The sequence below is a fragment of the Carcharhinus amblyrhynchos genome, chromosome 2 (genome assembly GCF_965287045.1).
Source record: "Carcharhinus amblyrhynchos chromosome 2, sCarAmb.v2.hapA, whole genome shotgun sequence".
NCBI lineage: Eukaryota > Metazoa > Chordata > Chondrichthyes > Carcharhiniformes > Carcharhinidae > Carcharhinus > Carcharhinus amblyrhynchos.
Window position 1 is genome coordinate 21,466,848 of NC_137325.1, and position 26,751 is coordinate 21,493,598.

The window sequence follows — 26,751 nt, forward strand, 5'->3', positions numbered from 1 at the left end:
GGGTACATGAATAGAGAGGGAATAGAGGGATATGGGAGAGTTAGGGTAGAAGGTTATTTTTTGTTTGGTAAGGGCATCATGGTCAGCATGGACTTGGAGTGCTGAAGGGCTTGCTCCCCTGCTGTACTTTTCTTAGTTATATCAGCAGTTTCATGGGTGGGTTTACCAGCAAATGTGCTGTTGGAGCTGGCTGCCATCACTATGCTAAAAAGAATGGGTTCCAAGCTCTGTGAAAAGCTCTGTGCACACTTGTGTCAGGCTGCTTCATGCTGCTTGACATCAAACGTAGGCTTTCTGGTTGGCTTCCAGCTTCGGGTATTTTGTCACTTATCTCCATCAGCTTTCTCCTGTAGGCTGTGCGCAGTATCTGATTTTGTGACATTATTATGCTGATATAACCCAATCTGTATTCTGTTAGCACTGACATCCTTTGCAGCAATAATCATAATCAGAAAATTGCCAATCCTGCTAGGTTCATTCACTGGAAAAACAATGTCAGTGAAAATATGGATAGGTGCATTCTGTAGAAATTAGACAGAAATGTATTTCTTTAATTCTTAAAAAAAAAGTGTATAACCTCTTATTATCTTTAGTGAACAAAATGTCTGAGCAATATGTCATAGAACAAGATTTGAGAAGTACAATTTTACCAGAGTAAAGGTTAGTTCAGTATATTCCTACAAGACTCAAAAACAGCTTCTTCCCTCCTGCCATCAGACTTTTGAATGGACCTACTTCGTATTAAGTTGATCTTTCTCCACACCCTAACTATGACTGTAATATTACATTCTGTAGTCTCCCCTTTCCTTCCTTATGTACAGTATGCTTTGCATAGCATGCAAGAAAAAATACTTATCACTGAATCCTAATACATGTGACAATAATAAATCAAATCACATATGGATGTGTGTTCTATAGTTAACCAGTATGGTGTAATACTGATATATTTTTCATTTGCAAATTCTTGCCACCTTACATGAACTTCCTTAGTTCTGAAGCAACGAGTAAGCCTTTGACAAATTATGGATGATTTCCAAAGTAGCTAAGTTCAATTGTTTCAATGCTAATAGATGGAGGCCATTCGGCCTGTCAATTCTCTGTACGAACAACTCAGCAAACCCAGGGGTGCACGGTAGCACAGGAGTTAATGCTAGGGATTCACAGGGACCCGGGTCTGATTCCTGGCTCGGGTCACTGCCTACATGGAGTTTGCATGTTCTCCCTATGTCTGTCTGGGAGTGCTCTGGTTTCCTCCCACATTCTGAAAGACGTGCTGGTTAGGTGCATTGACCTGAACAGGTGCCGGACTGTGGTGACAAGAAGAATTTCACAGTAACTTCATTGCAGTGTTAATGTAAGCCTTACTTGTGACTGATAAATAAACTTTACACTGCAGCCCTTCAGGTGGTTATCTAATCCTTTTTTAAAGCCACGGTTGTATCTGCCTCCACTGGACAGTCAGGCTGTGCATTCTGGGCCCTAATAAAAATTCCTTAAATTGCCTTGTGTTTTTTTGCTGAACATTTTAACTCCGTATCCTCTGATTCCTAACAATCCTGCTAATGAAAATAGTTACTCCCTATCTACTTCACTTAAGCCACTCTTGATATTAGACACTTCCACCAAATTTCCCATCAATCCTCTTTCCTCCAATGTGACATCCAATTCAAGCTCTGTCAGAAACAGTAGATTTCTTGCCGGTTTATTTTAATTTTTTGCAGGCATCTCAAATCATTTTGGTTTTACAGATTTTATTTTTAAAGCATGCTACGGAAACTAAAGTTGATAATTTTGGCTGTTAATCTTGATTAGCTTCTGCAATACAAGGGAGATCAATCTTTAGTTAGACCACAGATCAGCCATGATCTCACTGAATGGCGAACAGCCCCAAGGGGCTGAATGGCCTACTTCTGTTCCTATGTTAATACTTGAAATAAATGAGATGCCTAAAAACATTTGTGTCACTCCTCTCTCACAGTCATATCAGAGGCATTATTTTTGAAAGATAGTTTCTTCAATTGATTTTTTAAAAAAACAAAATCTCTTTAAACTGTGAACCTTTGCAATGAATACCAGTTTGATTTTCTTTGAAATTCTTTTTTAAACATAGAAACTAGAAGCAGGAGCAGGCCATTTGGCCCTTCAAGCCTGCTCCGCCATTCAGTATGATCATGGCTGATTATCAAATGATTGATTCTCCACCTCCCTCCCTCCCCCCCATCCCTTGATCCCTTTAGCCCCAAGAGCTATGTCTGATTTCAAGGAGAAATTAGATAACATTTCAACCTCAAATATTTTGTGATAGTGCATTCCACACATTCTATGGGTGAAGACATTTCTCCACACCTCAGTCCTAAACCCCTTACCTTTACCCCTTACCAAAGAACAATACAGCACAGGAACAGGCCCTTCAGCCCTCCAAGCCAACACCACTCATGCACCCAACTAGATCATTCATTTGTATCCCTCTATTTCCAGTCTGTTCATGTGGCTATCTAGATAAGTCTTAAATGATCCCAGCATGTCCGCCTCAACCACCTTGCTTGGCAGTGCATTCCAGGCCCCCACCACCCTCTGTGTAAAATATGTCCCCCTGACATCTGTGTTGAACCTTATCCCCCTCACCTTGAATTTGTGTCCTCTTGTGTTTGTCACCTCCGACCTGGGAAAAAGCTTCACACTGTTCACCCTATCTGTGCCCTTCATAATTTTATACACCTTTATTAGGTCTCCCCTCATCCTCCATCTTTCCAGGGAGAACAACCCCAGTTTACCCAATCTCTCCTCATAGCTAAGACCCTCCATACCAGGCAACATTCTTGTAAACCTTTTCTGTACTCTCTCCAAAGCCTCCACGTCCTTCTGGTAGTGTGGCGACCAGAACTGGAAGCAGTATTCCAAATGTGGCCTAACCAACATTCTATATAGCTGCAACATCATATGCCAACATTTATACTCTATGCCCCGTCCAATAAAAGCAAACATGCCATATGCCTTCTTCACCACTCTCTCCACCTGTGCTGCCACCTTTAAGGATCTGTGGACTTGCATACCTGGGTCCCTCTGTGCGTCTATACTCCTGATGGTTCTGCCATTTATTGTATAGCTCCCCCCTACATTAGATCTACCGAAATGCATCACTTCGTATTTATCTTGATTAAATTCCATCTGCCATTTCTCCACCCAATTTTCCTTGCTGTATTCTCTGACAATGTTCATCACTATCCGCAACTCCAGCAATCTTTGTGTCGGCTGCAAACACTGATCACACTAGTTACATCTTCTTTCAAATCATTTATATATATCACAAACAGCAGAGGTCCCAGTACAGAGCCCTGCAGAATACCACTAGTCACAGACCTCCAACCGGAAAAAGACCCCTCCACTGCAACCCTCTGTCTTCTGTTGCCAAGCCAGTTCTCCACCCATCTAGCTAGCTCTTTTATCCTGTGAGATTTAACCTTTTGCATCAGCCTGCCATGAGGGACCTTGTAATTCCATGTAAACTACATCCAAGGCCCTTCCCTCGTCAATTATTTTTGTCACCTCCTCAAAAAAACTCAACAAAATTTGTGAGGCATGACCTCTCTTGTACAAAACCATGCTGTCTATCGCTAATGAGATTATTCCGCTCTAAATGTGCATATATCCTATGTCTAAGAATCTTGTCCAACAATTTCCCTACTATAGATGTCAAGCTCACCGGCCTATAATTACCTGTTTTATCCATGCTATCCTTCTTAAATAATGGGACCACAGTTGTTGTCTTCCAATCCTCCGGGACCTCACCTGTATCCAGTGAAGAGACAAAGATTTCTGTTAGAGGTCCAGCAATTTTATCTCTTGTCTCCCTGAGCAGTCTGGGATAGATGCCATCAGGCCCTGGGGTTTTGTCTGTCTTAATGTTTCTTAAAAAAACCTAACACCTTCTCCCTTGTAATTGAGGTTTTTTCTAATGGGTCAACACATCCGTCTGAGACAGCACCAGCCAACGTGTCCCTCTCCTTTGTGAATACTGATGCAAAGTATTTGTTTAGGATCTCATTTACTTCCTTTGGTTCTAAGCATAATTCTCCTCCTTTGTCCCTGAGAGGTCCGATTTTTTTTTTTTCCTGACAATCCTTTTGTTCCCAAAGTATGTATAAAATGCTTTAGGATTCTTCTTAATCCTGTCTGCCAAAGACATTTCGTGACCCCTTTTTGAGTCCTTTTCTACTTTGTATTCCTTCAGTGCTCCATCTGTTTTTAGTTGCCTGGACCTTACGTATGCCTCTCTTTTTGATTAGACCCACAGTTTCACTAGTTATCCACAGCTCTCGAATCCTACCTTTCCTATCCTCCCTTTTTATAGGCACATGCCTGTCCTGCAGCCCTATCGACTTCTCCTTAAAAGACTCCCACACGCCAGATGTGGATTTACCCTCACAGCCTCTCCCAATCAACAGCCACAAGATCATCCCTAATCCGGCTGTAGTTAGCCTTCCCCCAGTTCAGCACCTTACCCATAGGACAACACTCAACTTTTTCCATTACTATCCTAAAATTTATAGAATTGATGTCACTATTTGCCACATGTTTCCCTACTGAAACTTTGATGACCTGACCAGGCTTATTCCCCAGTACTAGGTCCAGTATAGCCCCCTCTCTGGTTGGGCTATCAACATATTGTTCCAAAGAACCTTCCTGTATGCATTTTATAAATTCCTCCTCATCCAGACCCCCAGCCCTAAGCGATTTCCAGTCTATACACAGAAAATTAAAGTCTCCCACTACAACAATCCTATTTTTTCTGCACTTGTCCAGAATCTCCTTACATATCCATTCCTCAACTTCCCATGGGCTGTTGGGAGGCCTGTAGTATACCCCCAGCATTGTCACTGCGTCCTTCCTGTTTCTGAGCTCCACCCATAGTTACTCGTTACATGACCCTTTTAAATTGTCCACCCTCTGTACCACTGTAATATGCTCCCTAACCAGTATTGCTCCAACCCCCACCTCTTCTAGCCCCTCCTCTGTCTCACCTAAAACACTTATATCCTGGAATATTCAGCTGCCAGTCCTGTCCTTCTTTTAACCAAGTCTCTGTCACTGCAACGACATCCAAGTTCTGCGCAAGCATTAAGGCTCTACGTTCGCCTGTCTTGCCTGTTACGCTCCTTGCATTGAAACAGATGCACTCCAGCCCTCCAGGCCCACTGAGGTCATCCTCCCCCAGAATGCTCTTCCTCTTTGATAGCCTTGTCCTGGCCCCAAGCTCGTCCCCAGCCTCTACGCTTATTGACCTATTGTTTTGATCCCACGCCCACCCACCCGCCACGTTAGTTTAAACCCACCCGAACCACACTAGCAAACTTCCCAGCCAGGATATTCATGCCCCCCCGCAATTCGGGTGTAACCCGTCCTTCTTGTACAGGTGCCATCCTCTCTTGAAGACTTCCCAGTGATCCATGAATTTGAAACCCTCCCTCCTGCACCAGTCCTTTAGCCACATGTTCAGTTGTACAACCTCCCTGTTCCTAGCCTCACGAGCACATGGCACTGGGAGTAGTCCAGAGATTGCTACCCTAGAGGCCCTGCTTTTTAGCATACTACCCATCTCCCTGAATTGCTCTGGGAGGACCTCCCTGCTCTTTCTGCCTACGTCATTTGCACCAATGTGGACAATGACGTCTGTCTGATTATCCAGCCCTTTTAGGATGCTTCCTATCCACTCAGAGACATCCAGGATCCTGGCACCAGAAAGGCAGACTACCATCCTGGAGTCTCGTTCGCACCCACAGAACCGCCTGTGTGTGCCTCTAATTAATGCATCCCCCAGTACTATTGCTCTCCTAGTCCCGCTCTTTCCCTTCTGAGCCACAGAGCCTGACTCCGTGGCAATGACCTGGTCACCGTGGCTTATCCCTGGAGGGTCATTCCCTCCCCCACAGTATCCAAAACGGTACATTTATTTTGCAAGGGGACAACCACAGGGGATTCCTTCACTGACTGACCTCTCCCCTCCCCTCTCCTGTCTGTCACCCAGCCCTTACTGATAAGGGGGACAGCCACCGGGGTACTCTCTGGTATGTGACCCTTACCCTTCCTAACCGTGGCCCTGGTGTGACTACCTACCTGTAACTTCTCTCTATTAATTCCTCATTCTCCCTGACTAGACTAAGGTTATCGAGCTGCAGCTCCAGTTCCCTAATGCGGTCCCTCAGGAGCTGCAGATCGACACACCTGGCACAGATATGGACTTCTGGGAGGCTGGGTGACTCTACGAACTCCCACATCTGACACTGAAAACAACAAACTGGCCTCTCACTCATAAATTACCCCATTTCTTTAAATTACTGGAAGAACAAAGAACAGAACCTACCCTGCCTCTGCCTGTTTACGCTGAAGCCCATTGAGCCAAAGCCCTTCAGCCTTCACTCTGCTCCCTCTCACTCTGTGCCCACTCTCAGTGCTGCCTGCTGTATAGAATGGCCTGCTCTTTATAGCTCCTGTTCACCACTGGCTGGCATCAGGCACCAGCACAGTTTTCCCAGTTAAAAAAACTTTAAGGAAAAAGGCCCTCAAACTATGACCCCTAGTTCTGGACTCCTCTACCCATCGGGAACATTCTTTCTGAATCTACCTTGACTAACCTGTTAGAATTTGGTAAGTTTCCAAGAGATCCCCTCTCACTCTTCTAAACTCCAATGAATATAATACATAATTTCATACAAATTGAATCCAAACAGAGGAAAAGATAATGATAGTCAAATTCAATCTAAATGAAAGTGAGGCAATTTAGTTTACCTGGCGGTTGCACAGTTGTCTTTGGCTTGATAACTTCATGAATATTCCGTACTATTTCAGTCAAATTTGCTGATAAACCTGTAAAATCAGCAAAGGTGTCCCTCTTGATAACAAATGGAGAGCTTCCGAGATAGGCAACTTTCTGGAGTTCACTTAAGTCTGAAGTCTTTACACCGATGGCAATTACAATCACACCATCGTTTCGTAAAGATGCAGCAGAATTTTCAACATCATCTTCCGAGGGTGCAGATGTGATTAGCACTACAACCTGTGGAATGCCTTTGTCTTTTCGACTTCCAGCAGCAGCTGTGAAGAATGTTTTGTGCAGAAAGTCCAGAGCCAGGCCTGTTTTGACTGAGGGTCCACCTTTATACCGGAACCTCTTCTTTATGTAACTCAGTACTTCCTTTCTGCTTTGGAAGGTATCGAATGCAAACTCCTTCTGTTGACGACCACTATACTGAGCAAGGCCAACCCTGAACGCCTCCTGCCTGACGTTCAGCCGAGCGACAAATCTTACAATAAAGTTCCGTGTCAGTTTAAAAGCTTGGGGTCCCATCTTTTGAGATCCATCAACCAGAAACACAACGTCAGCAACAGGTTCAGCCTGAACTGCTAATTTAAGGGGAAAGAAAAAGTTAATGTCAAGTAGGAAACTTGAGCACTTGAGTTGCATCTTCAATATAACTGAGTGAATTAATCTTCTAATTCCTGTTTTTCAGGTGCTTAATGCCATAATGTCACTGTCATGTAACTTGCAGTTGATCTCAGCTTTGTCTGTATAGTGCGCAAGAAAAAGTATTTTTCACTGCATACTAATGTGTGTGACAATAATAAATCAAATCAATCAGATGGAGTTTCAGAAATTCTGAGCTCAGTTCAATATTTGAACTGAATCCACAAACAGTGAATGAATAATGATTAGAAGACAGCATTCTGAATCAAAAGACCAGGGCCTGGAATTAACACGGGTTCTCCCAATCTCCCTGGTATAATGACAGCAGAAGGTAGGCAGAGACTCCAGAACAATATTGTGAACAGCCACTTGGCTGAGGGTTCTGCTGATCTCCCATTGAAGTTACGATGGAATGTTAGGGTGGCATGGTAGCATAGTCGATATCTCAGCTGCCCCACAATGCCTGGGAGCCTGGTTTAATTCTGGCCTTGAGTGGCTGTCTGTTTGGAATTTGCACATTCTCTTCATGTCTGCATGATTTTCCTCTGGGTCCCATCCACAGTGCAAAGATGTGCAGATGGATTGGCCATGTTAAATTGCCCCTTAGTGTCAGGGGATTAGTAGGGTAAATATGTGGGGTTATGAGAATAGGGCCTGGGTGGGATTGTTTTTGTTGCAGGCTCGATGGGCCAAATGGCCTCCTTTTACACTGTGGGGTTTCCATGGAGCCCTCTGAGAAAATTCTATCCAGTAAACCTAGTTTAGGTTAGCTGCTAAAAATATATTTATTATTTCACACTAAACAGTCTTGTCTGACAGTGTAATGCCTGCAAATGTTCCAGATGTAATTATCAATGCAAACTGCTAAGCAGCAAATGGAGATTCCAATGCTAAGTGCATTTTGCTTTTAAGCAGCTTGGGACAGTCAAGCCTAATAATTCAGTGCTGCTCATTTGTCCAAAAACATTCAAATTATCCCAAAATTTGAACTGAGGAGTTATACTAAAATGGTGCCATAGCATCCCAAAGGACAATTCACATTTGAATTACGCAACTTTGAATTAGCAGAAGTACACTACATGTATTTTTTTTAACAGTCACCATATTATCATAACTTTTATAGGCCATTTTATTAAATTAAGATAGGCTATTCCCAAATCCTGGATGCACTGATTGCAAATTCTATGCTTCCATCTCCATAGAATCCATAGGATCCCTACAGTACAGAAGGAGGCCATTCAGCCCATAGAGTCTGCACCAACTCTATCCTTCCCCTGGGTCCCTGGTGCTATGAGGCAGCAGTGCTAATCACTGCGCCATCAAGCCACCCCATTGTTAGGCATAAAGTGAAATGTTTCTTCAGATTTATTGATTTTACTACATGGATGCATAATTCAAATGAAACACCTCTGGAATTTTTTTTATGTAGCTTTAAGATTTAAGGCATAAAGTAATGTAAATAAAACTACTTAAGTACCATGTTGCTGAGAGCTCGTAAGAAATAGATATATTGTCAGAAGGAAGGCTGTTTCAAACAGCCCCATGTTGGCAATAGTTCCAAGTGCTTGTCCTGTCAAAAACAAAAAGAAAAACAGTAAATGTGTTATATATTTCTTAATTTCTGAAAAATTGTTAGTTACATATTAAATCATGCACTCTTGGAAAAACAAAATTGGTTATTGTAACTGCAGTTTTTGTTTTGTTTTAAGAAAATAATCTAAGACTGCAATTAAACCTGAAAGAAATGCACTCTATTGCTTTATTATTAGATCACAAGTAGATCTATAAACAATCAAAACACATATTCATTAACAGAAGGTCTATGATATGGGTTTAGAACATGTGAATTGTGACAATACAATGCCTTTAAGAAATGTATTTCAATCATGTTGCTCTGAAGTTTTTTCAAACAGTTTTGATGCTGTTGTAATGTCTGAGCCAGTATCCTCTACTGCTCTTGAAGCAATATAATGGGCTTCTTGTTTATTTTTAATCTGGGCTAATGCAGGGTCCTGGGATTTTATTACCCTTTTGGAATTGTTGGGTGGAGCATGATTGAACATCAGGTGCTGCCTGGGGATAGTTTTTTTCCCTACAGGAAAAATCCAAGGTTTTAGTTTCACTTTAGCTCAGAAGCTGTTTAGACTTGAGATAAATGACAGTGTTTCTTGTCTCTTTCTCTGGAGTGGAACATTCTGCTATCTGTGACTTACTAGCTAGAAACTAGCAATATCTTCATCTCTTGAGGTGTGCTGAAAGCCCCAGGACCAGGCAGCCAAAGGACTCATTCCCAACTGGTATTAAATAGCTGCAAAATTCAGCATCATGTGAGCATATTTGATTTCTGTGGCAAGCCTGGAAAAGAATGTATGTTTGTGGGTGTTGTTTAATTTGGAACAGTATAGTTAGCTGTTAAGGGTTATACAATATCATGGGTTTTTTTTGTAGCTGGAAAAAGGTGTGCACATTTTTCTTATTATATGTTACCTGTGTTCTTGAGTAAAATTTGTTTGATAAAAGCTTCCTAATGGGTTATTTGAATCATACCTTGAGTGAAACACCTTATGCTCACCGACAACAAAATCAAAGCTCAAAAAAAACTTATGGTCTAGGCTGATTGGAGTTTCTGCCCTGGATCATAACACACTACTCTAGACAACCCCACAACCCTGGGTAAAATACGTACCCTGTGAAAAGTAAGCCTGTCCAAATTTTCAGAAATGAACACATCCAAAATAGATGCATCTGTCTCCCAAATGACTACTTAAATCCTGAGAGAGTATTTAAATAAAATAATTAGTCAAAACTGTAATTAAAGATTGTATTTAAGTGGTTTTTAAATTTATAAATGTCTGATCAGCTGTAATTGCAGGAATTCAAAAATCCAAAATGTGATGCTGTAGTGATTTATAAAGTAAGATGAGCATTTTTTGTTAATTTTAATGAGAGAACAGTTGTTCAGAGCTGCTGAGATTTAATTGCTTTCTATACAGATAACAAAAGGAGCAACAAGTCAAGGAAAGAACAAGTTATCAGTCACTAAACCTAAGAGAAAATAATAAAAGATGTCCAGGTTAGGTGAATTAGCCATGTTAAATTGCTTCTTGGTGTCAGAGGGATTAGCAGAAGATACAGGGATGGGGTTGGGTGGGATTGTTGTCAGTGCAGACTCAATGGGCTGAATGGCATCCTTCTGCACTGTAGGGATTCTATGATTCTCACACAGGTATCAGAAGTAAGGAAAGTTAGAAGCCAAACAAAATTCAAAAGAATAGGCAGTTAGCAGTCCTTTGCTTGCCTTTGAAGTATAAATTGTTAAAACTTTCTGGTTGGTTTATGTTATCTGATGCCTTAGAGCAGGGGAAGTGGTCGCTTAGTGGTATTGTTATTGGCCAAGTAATCCAGCAACCCAAGTCAATGCTCTGGGGACCTTGGTTCGAATCCCATGAGTCATGGCAGATGGTGAAATTTGAACTGAATTGAATTAAAGTCTAATGATGACCATTAAAAGTCTAGTGATGGTTCTGTTGTAGATGTATATTCTAGAGGAATTCAATTGCCGTGACTGTGGTAGTCATTGCTATCGAACAAGTCATCTCATTTTGACGTCTCTCTAAGGAACTTTTGACATATTTCAGAAACCAACAATGGATGAGGCACTGACATCCTCCACAGGAGTTTTGGGCATCTATTGGCTGTATCTCCTGCTAGTGGGTCCCCATTGTTTTAATCAGATTACAGTTGATTACAGTCCAGCATTTTGCATTTTTAATATCTTCCCCAGTGTTGGGTGTCAGTGTTTGTGGATTACCAGAAATCTCTCTCTTCCTTCACACTTCCTTGTTGAGGACTTGTTTGCTTTCTCACCTTCACTTGGAAGATGGCCTCAATTTTAAAGCAGTTTGTGATGTCTCCATTCAAATTACAGGATTGCAGTTGAAGACTTTTTGAAATAATTTTTTTCAAAAAGATCAATTTCATGACCGATTAAAATCAGGATTTAAGAACTACAATGGAGCTTTGCAACAATACTTTCAGTAGGGACGGGGGTTAAAAATACTGATGTTTAATCCAGTGTTCAGAAGTATATTGGCTCTTTGCTTGCATTGCGTTTTAGTGTTCTTGGAGATTTGTGTTGATAGAGGATTGGAGAAGGGGGTTTATCCGGTCCTGCACACTGCAGGAATCATAACAGGGTTGGGGTGGCGGTGGACAATTCCATGGGCCATTTAAATGTCTGTTGACCTCAGGCAGGATTTCCTGGTTTTGGAGTAGACGTGACTGGAAAATCCTGCCCCTTGTCTAATTTGCCTCCCTTCAGATCCTCTGGGCTCATGTCTGCTTTCTCCTGCTGTTGAGACTAGCAGAAGTGCTGCTAAGGTATAACTTTTGGTTTATCATTCTAATGGAGTCACCATTGAAAGCCCCTTCATCAGGGCAGTGTTATGCAGGATTATGGCATGCCACAATTGCTCAGGAGATAAAAACAGAGAAACGCAGAAACTAGAAGTATGAGAAGGCCATTTGGCCTTTTGAGCCTGCTCTGCCATTCATTTTGATTATAGCTGATCATCAAATTCAATATCCTGATCCTGCCTTTCCCCCAATATCCCTTGTTTCCTTTAGCCCCAAGATTTATACCTAATTTCTTCCTGAAAATTGCACAACGTTATATCCACAACTACTTTCACCACTCTCTGGGTAAAGAAATTTCTCCTCACCTCAATTCCAGAAGGTTCCCTCCCTTTCCTCACTATGACCCCTTGTTCTGGGCTCCCCACCATTGGGAACATTCTTTCTGAATTTATCCTGTCTAATCCTGTTAGAATTTTATAAGTTGACAGACCTGTCATCCCAGGAATCGGCCTGGTCAACCTTCGCTGCACTCCTTTATTGCAAGGACACCCTTCCTCAGCTAACGACACCAAAACTGCACACAATACTCCAGGTATGGCCTCACCAACAGCCTATACAATTGAGGTAAAACATTCTTATTCCTATTCTCAAATCCTCTTGCTATGAAGAGCATCATACCATTTGCCTTCTTTACTACCTGTTGTGTCTGTGTGCTTATTTTCAGTGACTGATGCACAAGGACACCAAGGTCTCACTGAGTATCCACCAAACTCAATTTAGACCCATGCAAATAAAAATCTGAGTTCTTACTATTGGTGTTAGGACTGCCAATGCCCCCACCTCCAAGCCAACTCCATGGGCACAATGGAAACATGGAGTTTGCACATTCTCCTCCTGTCTGCTTGGGTTTCCTTCGGGTGCTCCGGTTTCCTCCCACAGCCCAAAGATGTACGGGTTAGGTTGATTGGCCATACTAAAAATTGCCCCTTAGTGTCCTGAGATGCGTGGGGTGGAGGGATTAGCAGGTAAATATATAGGATTAAGAGGGTAGGGCCTGGGTGGGATTGTGGTCGGTGCAGACTCAATGGGCCAACTGGCCTCTTTCTGCACTGTAGGGTTTCTATGATTCAGTATATTCACTGTTTGCTGCATAACTACAGGAGATCTGCCATGGGTGTCATTACGCCTTAGTCCTTCTGTAATGAAGAAGGATATAGGTGCATATCATTGGATCACCTCTACCATAAAGGAGTTAACGGATATTCATCACTTCTCACTGTGGAGAAAGAGGTGAAATGCTGGAATTTCTTAGGATGAAGTTTCCTACTTGTGTAAGGCATGCAAGCGAATCAAGATGGCTTTACTTAAGCGCAAGATAACTCAGATGCAGAACTTGGAGAATTCCTGACTAATATCATGCCTCATTAGCCTGTCATTTTCGTTCATTCTCCATCGACGGGTGGGGCAGGGAAAATGAGAACATTGTTCACTTGGTCCCAGTTGCGTCGGAATTTATCATGCATCTTGGCTAGCGCAAAATTCTAGCATGTCAGAAAATTGCTGCACTTCCAAGAGAAACATTATAAGATTTGCAAACATCACCCCCCCCCCCCCCCACCCCCGCCACCCTCACCCGCAGCGTCATCCGTCTTCTTTTGTTTTCACTGAGCTTTGGGCCACAATTCTCTGTGCGAAAACCAAAGTGCTATTGCCAGCAGGAAACTCAGAGGGCCCAATTTTACCATTACGAGGAAAGGGCAAGAGTCAGTGGGGGGGGGGGGGTGGAAAATAAGGGGGTCAGTAATGTTGTTGGGTGTGGGGCAATGTCTGTGGGGACCAGGGGGAGACGTTATCTGGACTGGGAGCGACATGACAGGGGAGCCGCATTTTTTTTTTCTGCACATGCGCAGTTGGACTTGCCGCTCAGAACTGCAGAGTTTCAGACGCATTAAGCCCTGCCCACAGGCTTGTGTGGCATGATTCAGAATCACTGATATTTTTGTCGGCAGAATGTGGCCTGAGAATGGGTCTAAACGTCGGATCTGAAAAATGCCCAGTTCCAGGTCCACCCAGCACTTAGAATCAAGATGGTAAAATAGGGCCCAGGGTGTTTCATATTGAGCAACAGAGCTTGCCAAATGGTATTCAACCACCTTTAGTAGATAAAAATGTTCAAAGTGGGTAACAGGCTGGTTAGCCCAGCTTCACACAGATTGAAGTACCATCTTTAATGGGCTCTCAGGCCTCAGAATCGTACTACAGACACCCCTCCCCCACAGTGACCATGACTCCCCCACTTACAAGGGCTGTACCCACAACCCCTCATGATCTAGTGGTTACCTACTCCCCCATCCCTGCAAGAAAAGGTCATCCTCCGCATCCCCACCCATGCAGACATGAGGGTGACCCAAACCCATCCCCAAAGTCAGAGGCCTGACCCACAATTTCCCATCCCCTCATCTCCATCCACTCCCACCCACCCCCTCCCCACAACAGGAGAGGCAAGACAATAAGGGGTTGCCAAAGGCCCGTACAACTCCTCAGCTTCCCTGTCAGGGCTTGCCCCCTGGCAGTGATGCCCTCTCTCTGCTCCCTGCCATCCTCGATGTGCCACCATGTCAGTGACACCCTGGCAGTGGTACTCTGTCACTGCCAGTGTGGCAGAGGGAATGATGCCAACTTCTTCTATGGCTGAAAGCCACCTCCAATGCAGGCATGCTATTCCAGCATGAGAAGTTGAAGAAGACCCACTTTCAAAGGAAGACACAGTGTGCCAAAGGTCTTCAGAACAAAGCACAAGCCTGTTTAAAAAAATGTGCTAGTACTTCAGATTTAATCAACTGTGAAGGGAAACAAGAACAAACAAAGTTGCTGCCTGCTGTGAAATTACCTGGGTGTGAAAAATTAGGAGGCTTTGAAATGTGAGATTGCATGTAAACAAAGCATTTCAAAGCCTTTCAACTTTCTAGACAGGCTCAGAGACTAGAAAAAACTGCAGTGTTAAAAGAATGGGGCTGAGTGGACAGTTGTGGTGAAAAGAGGAAATACTTGAGGCTTACTAGAACATGAACCAAATGGTTCAACCATGAACTGTTTGATCTATTCTGGAAGTGTCAAACAGGACAATTCAAAAGGGCCAGGCTGCACCTGCAGCTCATTCAGTATATAAAAGAAAATTCTCCGAGTGAAAGTGGCATCTGCTGTCTGGTTGGAGGACTTTAAAGGGTTTGCTTACGCTTGGAGCTTCTGAGAGAAAGCAAGGGAATTCCTCTATTGAAAGTGGCATAATTTACCATTTGGAGTACTTCAACGAGGTCTGGTCACACCTGGGGTTTATGAGAGTGAGCAGAGGAGTCTCTCTTGTAGAATGAAGTGCTGCTGTGATTTTGAAGGCTCCCAGGTGTTCTGGGGTTATAGATATTAAAGTGACCAGGCCACATCAAAAGTTTCACGGTGCATGGATAAAGTGTACATTTTCAATAGACCCCCTGACTGAGATCCCCATATTAAGAGTCATCTCTACATTTCCCAGGGCAAGAAGAGTCAGGTCAGCTGTGAGACCCCTGTTCTGGGGGAAGTCCTGAGGTCAACCCCTTCCTCCCAGTCTAGGCCCCAGGTCCTTGGGGGGATCCTCTCTGTACAGTCTGGCAGCAGCAGAGGGACACATGGGCTCATAACTTACCACCATTTTCCCACTCAATAGGGAGGTAATGGTCTAATAGTACTATTGCTAGACTATTAATTCAGAAACTCAGCTAGTGTTCTAGGGACCCAGGTTTAAAATCTCACCACGGCAGATGGTGAAATTTGAATTCGTTAAAAAAAAATCTGGAATTAAGAATTTACTGATGACCATGAAATCATTGTCAGTTGTCAGAAAAAACACATCTGTCCTTTAAGGAAGGAATTCTGCCATCCTTACCTGGTCTGGCCTACATGTGACTCCAGGCCTTCAGCCATGCAGTTGACTCTTAACTGCCCTCAGTAGCAGAATTAAGGGTTATGGTGAGCAGGCGTCTAAGCAGAGTTGGGTCCATGAAAAGATCAGTCATGATCTTATTGAATGGTAGAACAGGCTCGAGGGGTCAAATGGCTTACTCCTGCTCTTAGTTCTTATATTCTCTCAGTCTCTCTCCAACTATATAATCCATCTTCAGTTCTGAAGAAGGGCCATATGGACTCGAAATGTTAACTCCCTTTCTCGCCGCCCCCTCCCCCCCCCCCCCCCCCCACCACCATCCCAGATGCTGCCAGATCTGCTGAGTTTATCCAGTTTTCTCTGTTTTTATAGGAGTTCTAGGTCATTTTATAGTTAGAAATTGAAGCTTTTTTAAAGCTCAGACAGATAAAGGCCAAGATGTGCCATAAAAAAATTCTAATTCCCCAATGCGCTGGAAAATGGGAATAAATCCCACTTTTTTTTTTAAGCGTGATTTCCAGAATGAATCTCCGACACTGTGCAATGCCAAGTGCCCTAGCAGGATTCAGTCTGGAAATCTGGGGCTGGAGCCTAGCCCCATCAGAGAAGCTGGCAGCATAGTGCTGAAAGGGCCCCTGCTCATGCGCCGATCAGAGCGGAGATCAGCACGTGCGCAGTGGCCCCAAATTGTTGGTCCCCCGACTTCCCACCTACCGATCGCTGGCCTTCTGGACCTCCTCGGGCGAGCCTTTATGTCTACTCCCCATCCCAGGCCAGCCCAAATCTCTTCGACGTTCCCCTGGCCTGACAATCCTGAGGACCCCCCCCCCCCAACAACTCGATGGCCAGCCCCAATCACTGCCTCCTTCCCTTTCATCACAAATGCAGTGTGGCAGCAGATCCCCCCCGCCCCGCCCCACCCTCCATCAATTTCCGCCCCCCCCCCAGGAGATCCTGTCCTTAATAGGCTCCACTTCCTCTGACCTTGCCCCCTCGGCAATGCCAAGTTACCCTTGGGCAATATCAGTGTGCCAGGCTGGGACTGCTTAAGGGGCACCTCTCTTCTTACTCCCAACATCCTGGGATGGCCTCAGTTGCCTCTTTTCCATCCAGTGGGATTGGGGCACCTGTTCCTCATTAGTGTATCAATGGAGAGCAGGAGTAATTCCCACTGGAGAGAACCACTCCCAACCAGAAGGGGAGATGCTAGCTAGCCCAGACACTTCAGTCCCAGGGCTGCTAATGAAATGCAAATGTTAATTTCCATATTGAAATCAGCTCCACATCAATTTCTGGTGCGGAGCTAATTAAGCTGTAAAACTTTATGCTGGAAACTCGTGGAGGCCATGACGCCCAATGGAAAGCCCGCAAAATGGCCCCTGCTGATGTCTTCCGGCCATTGTGCTACTCGAGCAGTGTAGCAGGCTGGGAGAATTGCCCTTAACATCTTATGAATCTGTCACCAAACGCCTATATTCACAGGGACCACAATGACTCCATGCATAATTTGATCAATACCAGCTGCGTCCCTTTAACTGATGTGCTAAACATTTGCTCAGGACACTCCACTTCAGTCCCTTCTGGAACCTTGTTGGTAAAATTGATGTTTTGTCACGCCAGATGAAAGAACCTGATGATGTTTACGCTCTTTAAGGGGCTTATTATTGGTGCTTAAAGATTCAGTACTACACTTGTTTTGTGATTCACTGATTTAATTCGTCCTTTCCTTGGTTAAATAATACACTCACAAGTTGCACATTTCTCAATCAAATTATCTGACTATTTCAACTGTAGACCCAAATTGCTTATAAAAATTAACAATTTACCTAAACTAATGAAAATGCAACTCTTTACTATCCCACTCTGTGAATATTCAGCATGTTCCCCTCCCCATGTTAAACAAAATGCCATTTTAATTACAGCAAAAATATGAGTAATGGCATGAAATACTCATGCTTTCAGTATATCAAAAGCTGTATGATGTAACTGTAAAATTAAAACACACATGAAATTTTATCATTCAGTTCTGATTCAGTCTGCATCACAAACCTCACATTTACACATTATAAAAATATTGTAACGTCCTGTCTTGACTTATGTTTTGATAAATAAGAGTGAAGTGAGGCACGGTAGCACAGCAGTTAGCGCTGCTGCCTCACAATGCCAATGATCTAGGTTCGATTCTGGCCTTGGGTCAGTGTCTGTCTGAAGTTTGCATATTCTCCCTGTGTCTGCGTGGGTTTTCTCCGGGTGCTCTGGTTTCCTCCCACACTCCAAAGATGTGCAGGTTCGGTGGATTGACCATGCTAAATTTTCCAACTAATGTCTGGGGGACTAGCTAGAGTAAATACATGGGGTTAGGGGGATAGGGCCTGGGTGGGATTGTGGTCAGTGCAGTCTTGATGAGCCAAATGGCTTCCTTCTGCACTGTAGGCATTCAATGATTCTATGAAGGATTAAACTTTCTGAAGGATTTATTTTAAGTTAAATTTTCACTTTAATTACCAGCTGGAACTGAAAGTTTGGGTGATTATTTCTTGGGAAGGTTGTTTTAAGAACAATCTGCTTTGATTTAAAACAGTTTGATCATTTGATTGAAACCATGCAACTCTTCTGCTAATTTGTAGATGAAGATGAGCTTTATGCTTCTAAGATTGTACCCAGAGAAATCCACGAGGGAGCCAGATATACAAATGAATAATTGGAGTCCAGGCAAAGATCCCAAGTGTGCAACTTAAGTAAAAGTCATGATCACAGAAATGGATGATCTGATCCAGAAAGCAACAGTTAATATGAAACTTTCCTGTGTGCATATTAATTTCCAAATGGAAAACATCCCTGTGAAACAGATTACATGATGTGGAGATGCCAGCGTTGGACTGAGGTAAACACAGTAAGAAGTCTCGCAACAGGTGTGACCTGACGGAGGAACAGCATTTCCGAAAACTTGTCGGTTTACTATCAAATAAACTGGTTGGACTTTAACCTGGTGTTGTGAGACTTCTTAACAGATTATATAGCAGAGAAGACATTTAAATTTAAAATTTACACATTTTCCGAATTTGCTTAATGTGCAATCTTAGAAAATTCTACATTTGATAACGATACCAAAATTCATCATACACTGTTGAATTGTCAAGCAACTGGTTTGCAAAAATAACATCAGTCCCTGTAATGTTTACACTTCATATTCAAAGTGCATCAAACCAACATTTTAAATGGAAAATCTGCTTACCGTTTCAGACAATGTGCAGCTGCCCTGTTAGAGGAGATTCTGACAGTCTAGGCTTGTTTGCAGCTTTTACATTAATAAAGCTGTGAAAAACTCCTCCCCTGTCTTCTCACTACCAATACTGGTGAGCATCTCCCGACCGCCACAAGACAGGACAATTAACCCTCGGCATGCTGACTGAATTTTAAAACCCCAAACTAATGTAGGAGGCTATTTTAACAATGTCAGGTATAGCTAAGAAACCAGAAGGACCATTACTGGTCAAAGTAAAATCAAATAATGTTTGCAGTCGACTCTTCACGCACGTACACGTGTGACATCTTCAAGGGACTCTTCTGGAGAAATAATTGAAAACAGTCACAGATGGACTTGCGGTTGAATAAACAAGGCTGGACTGTTAAAATATTTCTGGCAGAAAATTCAGATACTCTCACCTTATGGAAGCTACAAATGGCTTTAAAGGTCCATAATGGTAACCCATTATGGTGGCACAGTGGTTTGCACTGCTGCCTCACAGCGCCAGGGACCCGGTTCAACTTCTAACTTGGGTCACTGCCTGTATGGTGTTGGCACATTCTCCCCGTGTCTGTGTGGGTTTCCTCCAGGTGCTCCAGTTTCCTCCCACAGTCCAAAGATGTGCCGGTTAGGTGGATTGGCCATGCTAAATTGCCCCTTAGTGTCGGGAGACTAGCTAGGATAAATGCATGGGGTTGTAGGGATAGGACCTGGGTGGGACTGTGGTCGGTGCAGACTCGAAGGGCTGAAAGGCCTCCTTCTGCACTCTAGAATTCTATGATTCTATATGGCGTTACGCATTTCAAAAATACTGTAACATCCTGTATTTGTTTTTAATTTGGTAAATGAGACTGAAATGTACCTTCAGCCTTCTGAAGGGTGTATTTTTAACATTACATTGTTTCAGTTTTTGCTTTAACTATCAGTTGGGATTAAAGCATGAGTAATGAAATTTTTATTTGAAAGGGTGAGCTGCCATTTGGACAGGCATGTCCTGCATGTGAACACACACACACACACACACACACACACACAGCATCTGTCAACGTATGCAAAGTAGATAGCTCATGGTGTGATGCAGTGCAGAATTCTCCCATCTTTAGACTGCGGTCAAGATTCTTCAACTGATCCGCAGCTGGGATTCTCCAGTCTCATTGCTATGAACGGAGATTTAGCTGAGCACCAAATTCTCCGCTCTCGCTGGCAGTGGTGACAGGGTGTACGATGTCGGAGAATTCCAGCCTAAATGCGGTGGCAGACAGCTTTGGCAGCACCTTTCCTTCTGGCCGAATGGCAGGATCCCGTGCCAGGTTCTGTGCTTGAAAGCTCATTAATCATGCGTAGGCAAATGCCCCTTTAAATTTCCTGGCTGGTTCAAACACCTGGCACGTCAGCTGACAGTTTCAAAGGTCCCAGTGCCATGTTTAAACATCTCACTGGCGTGTCCTTGCTGCAGGGACAGCCCAACCTCCAGCACTCTGAGGGCTTGCTGGAGATCAGCCCCCTGCTCAGTCCCAGTCAGATGATGAGTTGCCAGTCCTGTGGTGGAGATGCAACAGCAGGCGACACAACATCAGGCAGATGTTTGAGTGTCGCTCAGCAGACTAGAGTGGGCAGTGGAGCAGTCTGCCCACACTCTGTTTGATATCGTGGCTCCGACATGTGAGCATCTCGAGGCTGCCCCTGGGAAGGTCGGTGATCACCATGGAGTCCTAGGTCCAGCAAATCCTGCCTGATTTGCAATCAATCCTGCACTCCATGACCACACACTCTGGTGGGCACCATCAGCATGCCACACGCAGAAGAAGGACCTTGACCTCCTTCTAGTTGCTCCATCTCCTGCAGGAGGCATGCCAAGGCCCTCTGGAAGGATAAACATCAACCAGACAACCCAGTGGCCTCCATTCAGGACACTCCTTGAGTGTTTAGCTGCTCACAGTCCCCTCTGCTCAGTCATTAGACTGCACTAACTCCAGCAGCTCAAGCCGTCAAGGCTGCTTCTGCCCCTTAGCTGGAGACCCTTATGAGGCCATGCCCCTCCATGGCCTGTGTAACCACAGAACATCCACCTAAGTTTTTTCTTAAAGTTTACCTATTAGCATCACAAATAGGTTTACATTAACACTGCAATGAAGCTGTTGTGAAAATTCACTCTGCCGTCTGTTCGGGTATACTGAGGGAGAATTTAGCATGGCCAATGCACCTAACCTGCATGTCTTTGGACCATGAAAGGAGACTGGAACACCCAGAGTAAACCCACATAGACACTAGGAGAACTGTAGACAAACAGTGTCTCAAGCTGGGAATCAAACCTCGGTCCCTGGCGCTAACCATTGTGTCATCATTAGCATCAAGACAGTCAGCAAGCTGCCTCCAGCCTCACTGTAGATATCGGGGCTGTTAATGGCATGGCTAGGGAAGTTAAAACATTTTGATGTCACCTCAGGGTCATGAGTACTCTATCACTAAAGAAATTACACTTTTTGGAAACCATTCCATAGGTATGCGAATGTAATGGTCTAATGAAAGCATTTTGGTTTGGATCTTTGGAATCCTCTTATTCCGAGGTTAAGCCTTCCTCTCACTCAGAATGTCTCCTTTTACAATTAACATTCATGTGATGTCACCCTCAGAGCCACTTGCTACCCGATGCTGTGTGTTGTTGGATATATGTATGTAATGCTTTATCTGGAGTGTATGGCGTCTGAGTTCTCAATCCTTTGTCCTCGAGCAATAGCCCTGAGGGGCCCATCAGATATGTGACTCTCTGCACATCTGGGTTTTCTAACTGTTAGTGTCTCAAACCAGGACATGCACTTTAAAATGAGAGCCACGTTTCCATTGTGGCAGCGTTCGTGTCCCTAAATGGCATGGGGGATGCCCAGCCTCAACTCACATCGCTGTTCTTCTTTGCAGGACTTCAAGTTGACAGAGTGAGCACATTAGCAAGACACCAAAGACCACAGCTAAGGGTTAGGAATGGGTTAGCAGACCTTTCGATTAAGTCCTAATTAGACGTCAATTATTCAATAGAAGCCACTGATATATAAAGGGGCCACAGGGGACAATTGGGTTGTTGATGGAGAATTGTATATGGAGTTGGATCAAAGGTATTTTATGAAGAAGTAGAGCTTGTGTCTCCTTTACTGAACAGCAACTGAGAGGCTCACACAGTGATAGCAGAGAATGGTTGTTGGTTTCAAGTGAAGGACTGCAAAAAAGGATTTTTTTTTTGACAAAAGAGCTTCTCTAAAATTCTAAATCAACAATGGAGTGATTAGGAGACAAAAAAATGGTGGAACCCAGAGTAACAGTGTCAAAATATTACTGTCCACCGTTATTTTCAGAAACTGAGCCTCATGACCAATGGAGAAATGAAGTCAGCATGTGCACTATAGTAACTGCTTTGGGGAAAAGGAAACAAGGTATGGCCTTGGCTCTTTCTTTACCCTATAGATGTAAAAACAGATGGAAAGTATTTTCTGAATTGGAATTGGAACATTTGAACTTGGAAGAAGATCTGTTGACCCATTCCTAAAATTAAGATCTGGTCCTAGTGAGTTGTGAGATGTTAAAGCCCAGTGTGAATTTAGAACCTGTCCTCTTAGCGATGCTCTGGCTATTTCTTCTCACTGATTGGGTGTTCCCTCAGAAGTCACAAAATGGCTTGAAGGGCTAGAGAAAATTTCTCCTGATGATTGGACTTTATTTTGACTCCTGTTGAAACCTGTCACCTATGAAGGTATCATGGGCACAACTCCCATGTCTCCCCTCTTCCATGACATCACAAAACTCATGCTGTCCCTCAAAATCCCCCTTGACTTCCTGCACCACCTCATTTTCTTCCAAGGCAGGTTCTTCCTCCTCCTCCAATTCACCTGCTGTCAGGGCCTGACCCCTCTGCGTGGCCAGATTATGAAGGGCACAGCAAACTATGATCATGCGGCAAGCCCTCCCTGCTGCACGTTGCAGAGAGCCACCTGAGCTATCCAAGCATCTGAATCACACCCTTCAGCAGTCCAATGGTCTGCTCCGAGGCAGAGTGTGGTGGCATAGTATCTTTCCTTAGCTGGACTCCATCGAATTCCATTCACATCCATGTCATCCAATTCATGTTCCTGAGATATTTTCTCAGATAACTGTTGTTCCCTTGGTTGCTACTGTCCACAAATCTGGAACAATAATGCTCCTGATATTGGGAGCAGGAGTAGGCCTTCAGCCTGTTCCTCCATTCAATATGATCACGGCTAATCTCTTGGCTACATAGAACTATAGAAAATTTCAGCTCGGAAACAGGCCTTTTGGCCCTTGTCTGTGTCGAACCTTTTTTTTGCCTAGTCCCACTGACCTGCACTTGAACCATATCCCTCCACACCCCTCTCATCCATGAACCCGCCTAAGCTTTTCTTAAATGTTAAAAGTGACCCTGGATTTACCACTTTATCCACCAGCTCATTCCACACTCCCACCACTCTCTGCGTGAAGAAGCCCCCCCACCTAATATTCCCTTTAAACTTTCCTCCTTTCACCCTTAACCCATGCCCTCTGGTTTTTTTTCCTCCCCTAGCCTCAGTGGAAAAAGCCTCCAACTTTCGACCCACTCCCTACAACCCTTCATCCCTCTACTTTGTTCAGTGTTCCGGTGTGTCCACTGCACTCTGGTGTACAGAATTCCACAGATTCACAAACCTTTGAATGAATCAACTTCTCCTCATTTCCATTTTAAATCTGCCACCCCTTTGGGCAATACAACTCGAGGTGTGCCGGTTAGGTGGATTGGCCATACTAAATTGCCCCTTCGTGTTGGGCGGGACTAGCTAAGGTAAATGCATGGGCTTATGGGGATAGGGCCTGGGTGGGACTGTGGTTGGTGCAGACCCGATAGGCTGAATGATCTCCTTCTGTAGTGTTGGGATTCTATGAACACACCATTTCTGTTCATCCCAACATAAAACCCTGAACAACTTTCAGCGCTTCAATTTCTTACTAGTTTTAAGGCTTTGTAATGAATCACCAGCATTCTATGCTTAAGAGCTGTGACTTGACTTATGACATGCCGGAGTGCCTTCGCAGTTGTTGGTGGTGCATATGATTGCAGGATTCTTTCCTATGGAAATAGTACTGCGGCAATAAAACTTGAAAAATCTGTATTATTTATGCCTATTTTACGAGGTCCTTTCACTTCTTCCATAGCAATCCAATGATTCAAGCCAATGTAATTATAATGTTGATAGAAGTTGCATAAACATTTTAAGTACTGGACTTAAAATTGCATTATATGTCAAAGTTTTTGACATCTTGGGTTTCACTGGATTTGAACTGTATCCGTTAAAGATCATGTGATAATCTATCTGGCTGTAAGTCCTACCATCTGTGGAAAATAGGAGTGCAGCTTCCCATGGCACTTGGTTTAGCAGCTGTGGCAAGTAACAAATTTCAGCAGAGGCTTAACGTGGCAATAAATGATAAATTCATCATCATCTGCTACCATGAAACAAGGTTCAATGAATAAACAACAACACTGCCTTCAAATATCACACGTACGATCCCTTTGAGTGTAACTCACTGCCAGAATTGTAACATCATTGAATTTATTCATATATCCTTTGCATCGATGACATGGTGCTTGCAAAAAAATCAGCAGTTTTTAAGGAGGGAAATAAATCAACTTCCTGAGGCGAGATCATATCCAATTAGCTTTAGTAATGCTCCATGTCATAATTCCGCATCCAGCAAGCATTATGAAGTATGTGCTACATTGAATCCTAGGGTTTTTTTGAAGCATTAATTCCTGGGATGTCGCTGGTTGGGGCAGCATTTATTGCCAATCCTTAGTTTCCCTTAAGATGATGGTGAGCTGCCTTCTTCAACTGCTGTTATCCTCGCAGGGACAGCCAAGGTGCGGTTAGGGAGGGAGTTCCAGGATTCCGGCCCAGCGACATTGAAGGAATGGTGTTACATTTCAAAGTCTGGATGGTGAGCGGCTTCAAGGGGGTCTTCCAGGTGACAGTGTTCTCCTGTATCTGCTGCCCTTGCCTTTCTAGGCTATAATGGCTGTGGGTTTGGAAGGTGCTATCTAAGAAGCCTTGGTGAATTCCTGCAGTGCATCTTGTAGATGGTACACACTGCTGCTGTGGTGGACAGAGTGAATGTATGTGGACAGGGTGCAGCATTAAAAGGTGTCAATTACCATTCATATCATTACTTTGACAGGAAAATATCAATTGTTATTTATAACACTGTGCAGACATTGGGTGGAGTTTTCCAACATTTTTTCAAAGGGTGTGATCTTACTGGCCGTTCACGCCACGAGGTCAGAGAACTTGGTGCCCAGCTAAATCTCCAATCACTGCAGCAGGATAGGAAAATCACCATGGTCTGAACGGCCGTATCATTCCAGCCAAGATGTCAGGTTCTGAGCTCTCTGGCTGACAATCCAGTTTTTAACCCCAGATATTGAATCTCTCTGAATAAAAAAAAATGAGTGGGGTAGGATTTTCACCATCAATCTGATGGGGTAAATCTTGCCAATCTGAGTTGGGCAAAGGCTGCTCCACAGAGATCGGGACACCATCTTTATAGCGAGTCCCATTAGAACTGAAGTTCAACTCTCCGTGGCCCCCTATGGCCCTCCCACCACCACACCCTCCCCACCTCCACCATACCTGCTGGACAATCAAGGTTTGAAAATTCAGTGAGGGAGGGCAGGGGTGGTGGGAACTGGGCAGGATAATCAAATTCAAATATATTCAAAAACATTAAAATGATGTTCTTGTCCTCCTTTGGGTGTGAACCTTGTGATGTGACCGATGAGAGGTGTGGAGAATTGGGAAATGGGATTTCACTGGCAAGAAACGCGTTCCCTGATTCTTGCCATATATTCCACTGTGTCGCCGTTTTCCCAGATGATGAACATGGGCTGATAATTGTTCCCCCACAACACTGGCTTGGGTAACTGCCTCAGCTCTCATTAATATGTTCTGCACATTGCTCCATATGAACACGCTGACAGTAAATTCATATTTGTGGGGATAGGTTAATACTTGCAACCCAGAAAACTGCACAAGATCGTATTCATTCTGTAGAAGTAGAAGACTTTCTCCTTGCTGGGATCATGATACTATTCAACATCATTATCTGATTCAGGGGATGTAATTGAGTCTTATTTTATCAGTAATCTCACAAGGTCAAAAGTTAAATGAACAATATAGTGGAATGATTGAACAATATAGGTCTCCATTGTCATTGAGAAGCATTGGTGCCCTCATGTATCTGTGTGACACAACGTTTAAGATACCAGAGGACAAAGACTGAATGGCTTGCGATTGTGTCTATTTTCTTCATCTGCAAGTCTGAATACTCTATTGATTACTGTTTCTCATGACAATGGCTGGAATTCTCCAACCTCACCCGTGGCTGGGATTCTCCAGCCCTGCTGCAGTGAATGTAGTTTTGGCTGAGCACCAAATTCTCTGTTCTCGCTGGCAGCAGTAGCAGGACAAGCGAGATTAGAGAATTCCAGTAAATATATTTTCAATATCCACAATGCAACATAACTGTATCATTAGGTTTTAATACCTCAAAATACTCATAAAAGCACCGAGAGAGTGGGAGTATGATGAAAGGACAGGATTGAAATTAATGGAAAAAAGTTCCTGAGAATCATGTGCAGAATATAATAAGTTATGATTCACTATGAATCCATTATGCACTCCTGGCAGTGGACTCATGGTATTATCACTGGACTAAAAATCCAGGGACCCAAGG

The 26,751-nt window shown here is 43.6% G+C and overlaps 1 protein-coding gene across 1 annotated transcript in view; it reads right to left on the minus strand.

Moving 5' to 3' along the window:
• Nucleotides 1-19,008, minus strand: part of LOC145357968 (collagen alpha-6(VI) chain-like) — a 125,844-nt gene extending 106,836 nt beyond the window's left edge. The window contains exons 1-3 of the mRNA XM_080211606.1: nt 18,973-19,008; nt 8,940-9,032; nt 6,787-7,401 (exon numbers count right to left, since the gene is read on the minus strand). Of these exons, the coding sequence (XP_080067732.1) occupies nt 6,787-7,401; nt 8,940-9,006 (682 nt within the window). The 5' untranslated portion in view covers nt 9,007-9,032; nt 18,973-19,008. The remainder of the gene's footprint in view (nt 1-6,786; nt 7,402-8,939; nt 9,033-18,972) is intronic.
• Nucleotides 19,009-26,751: the final 7,743 nt, after the last annotated feature.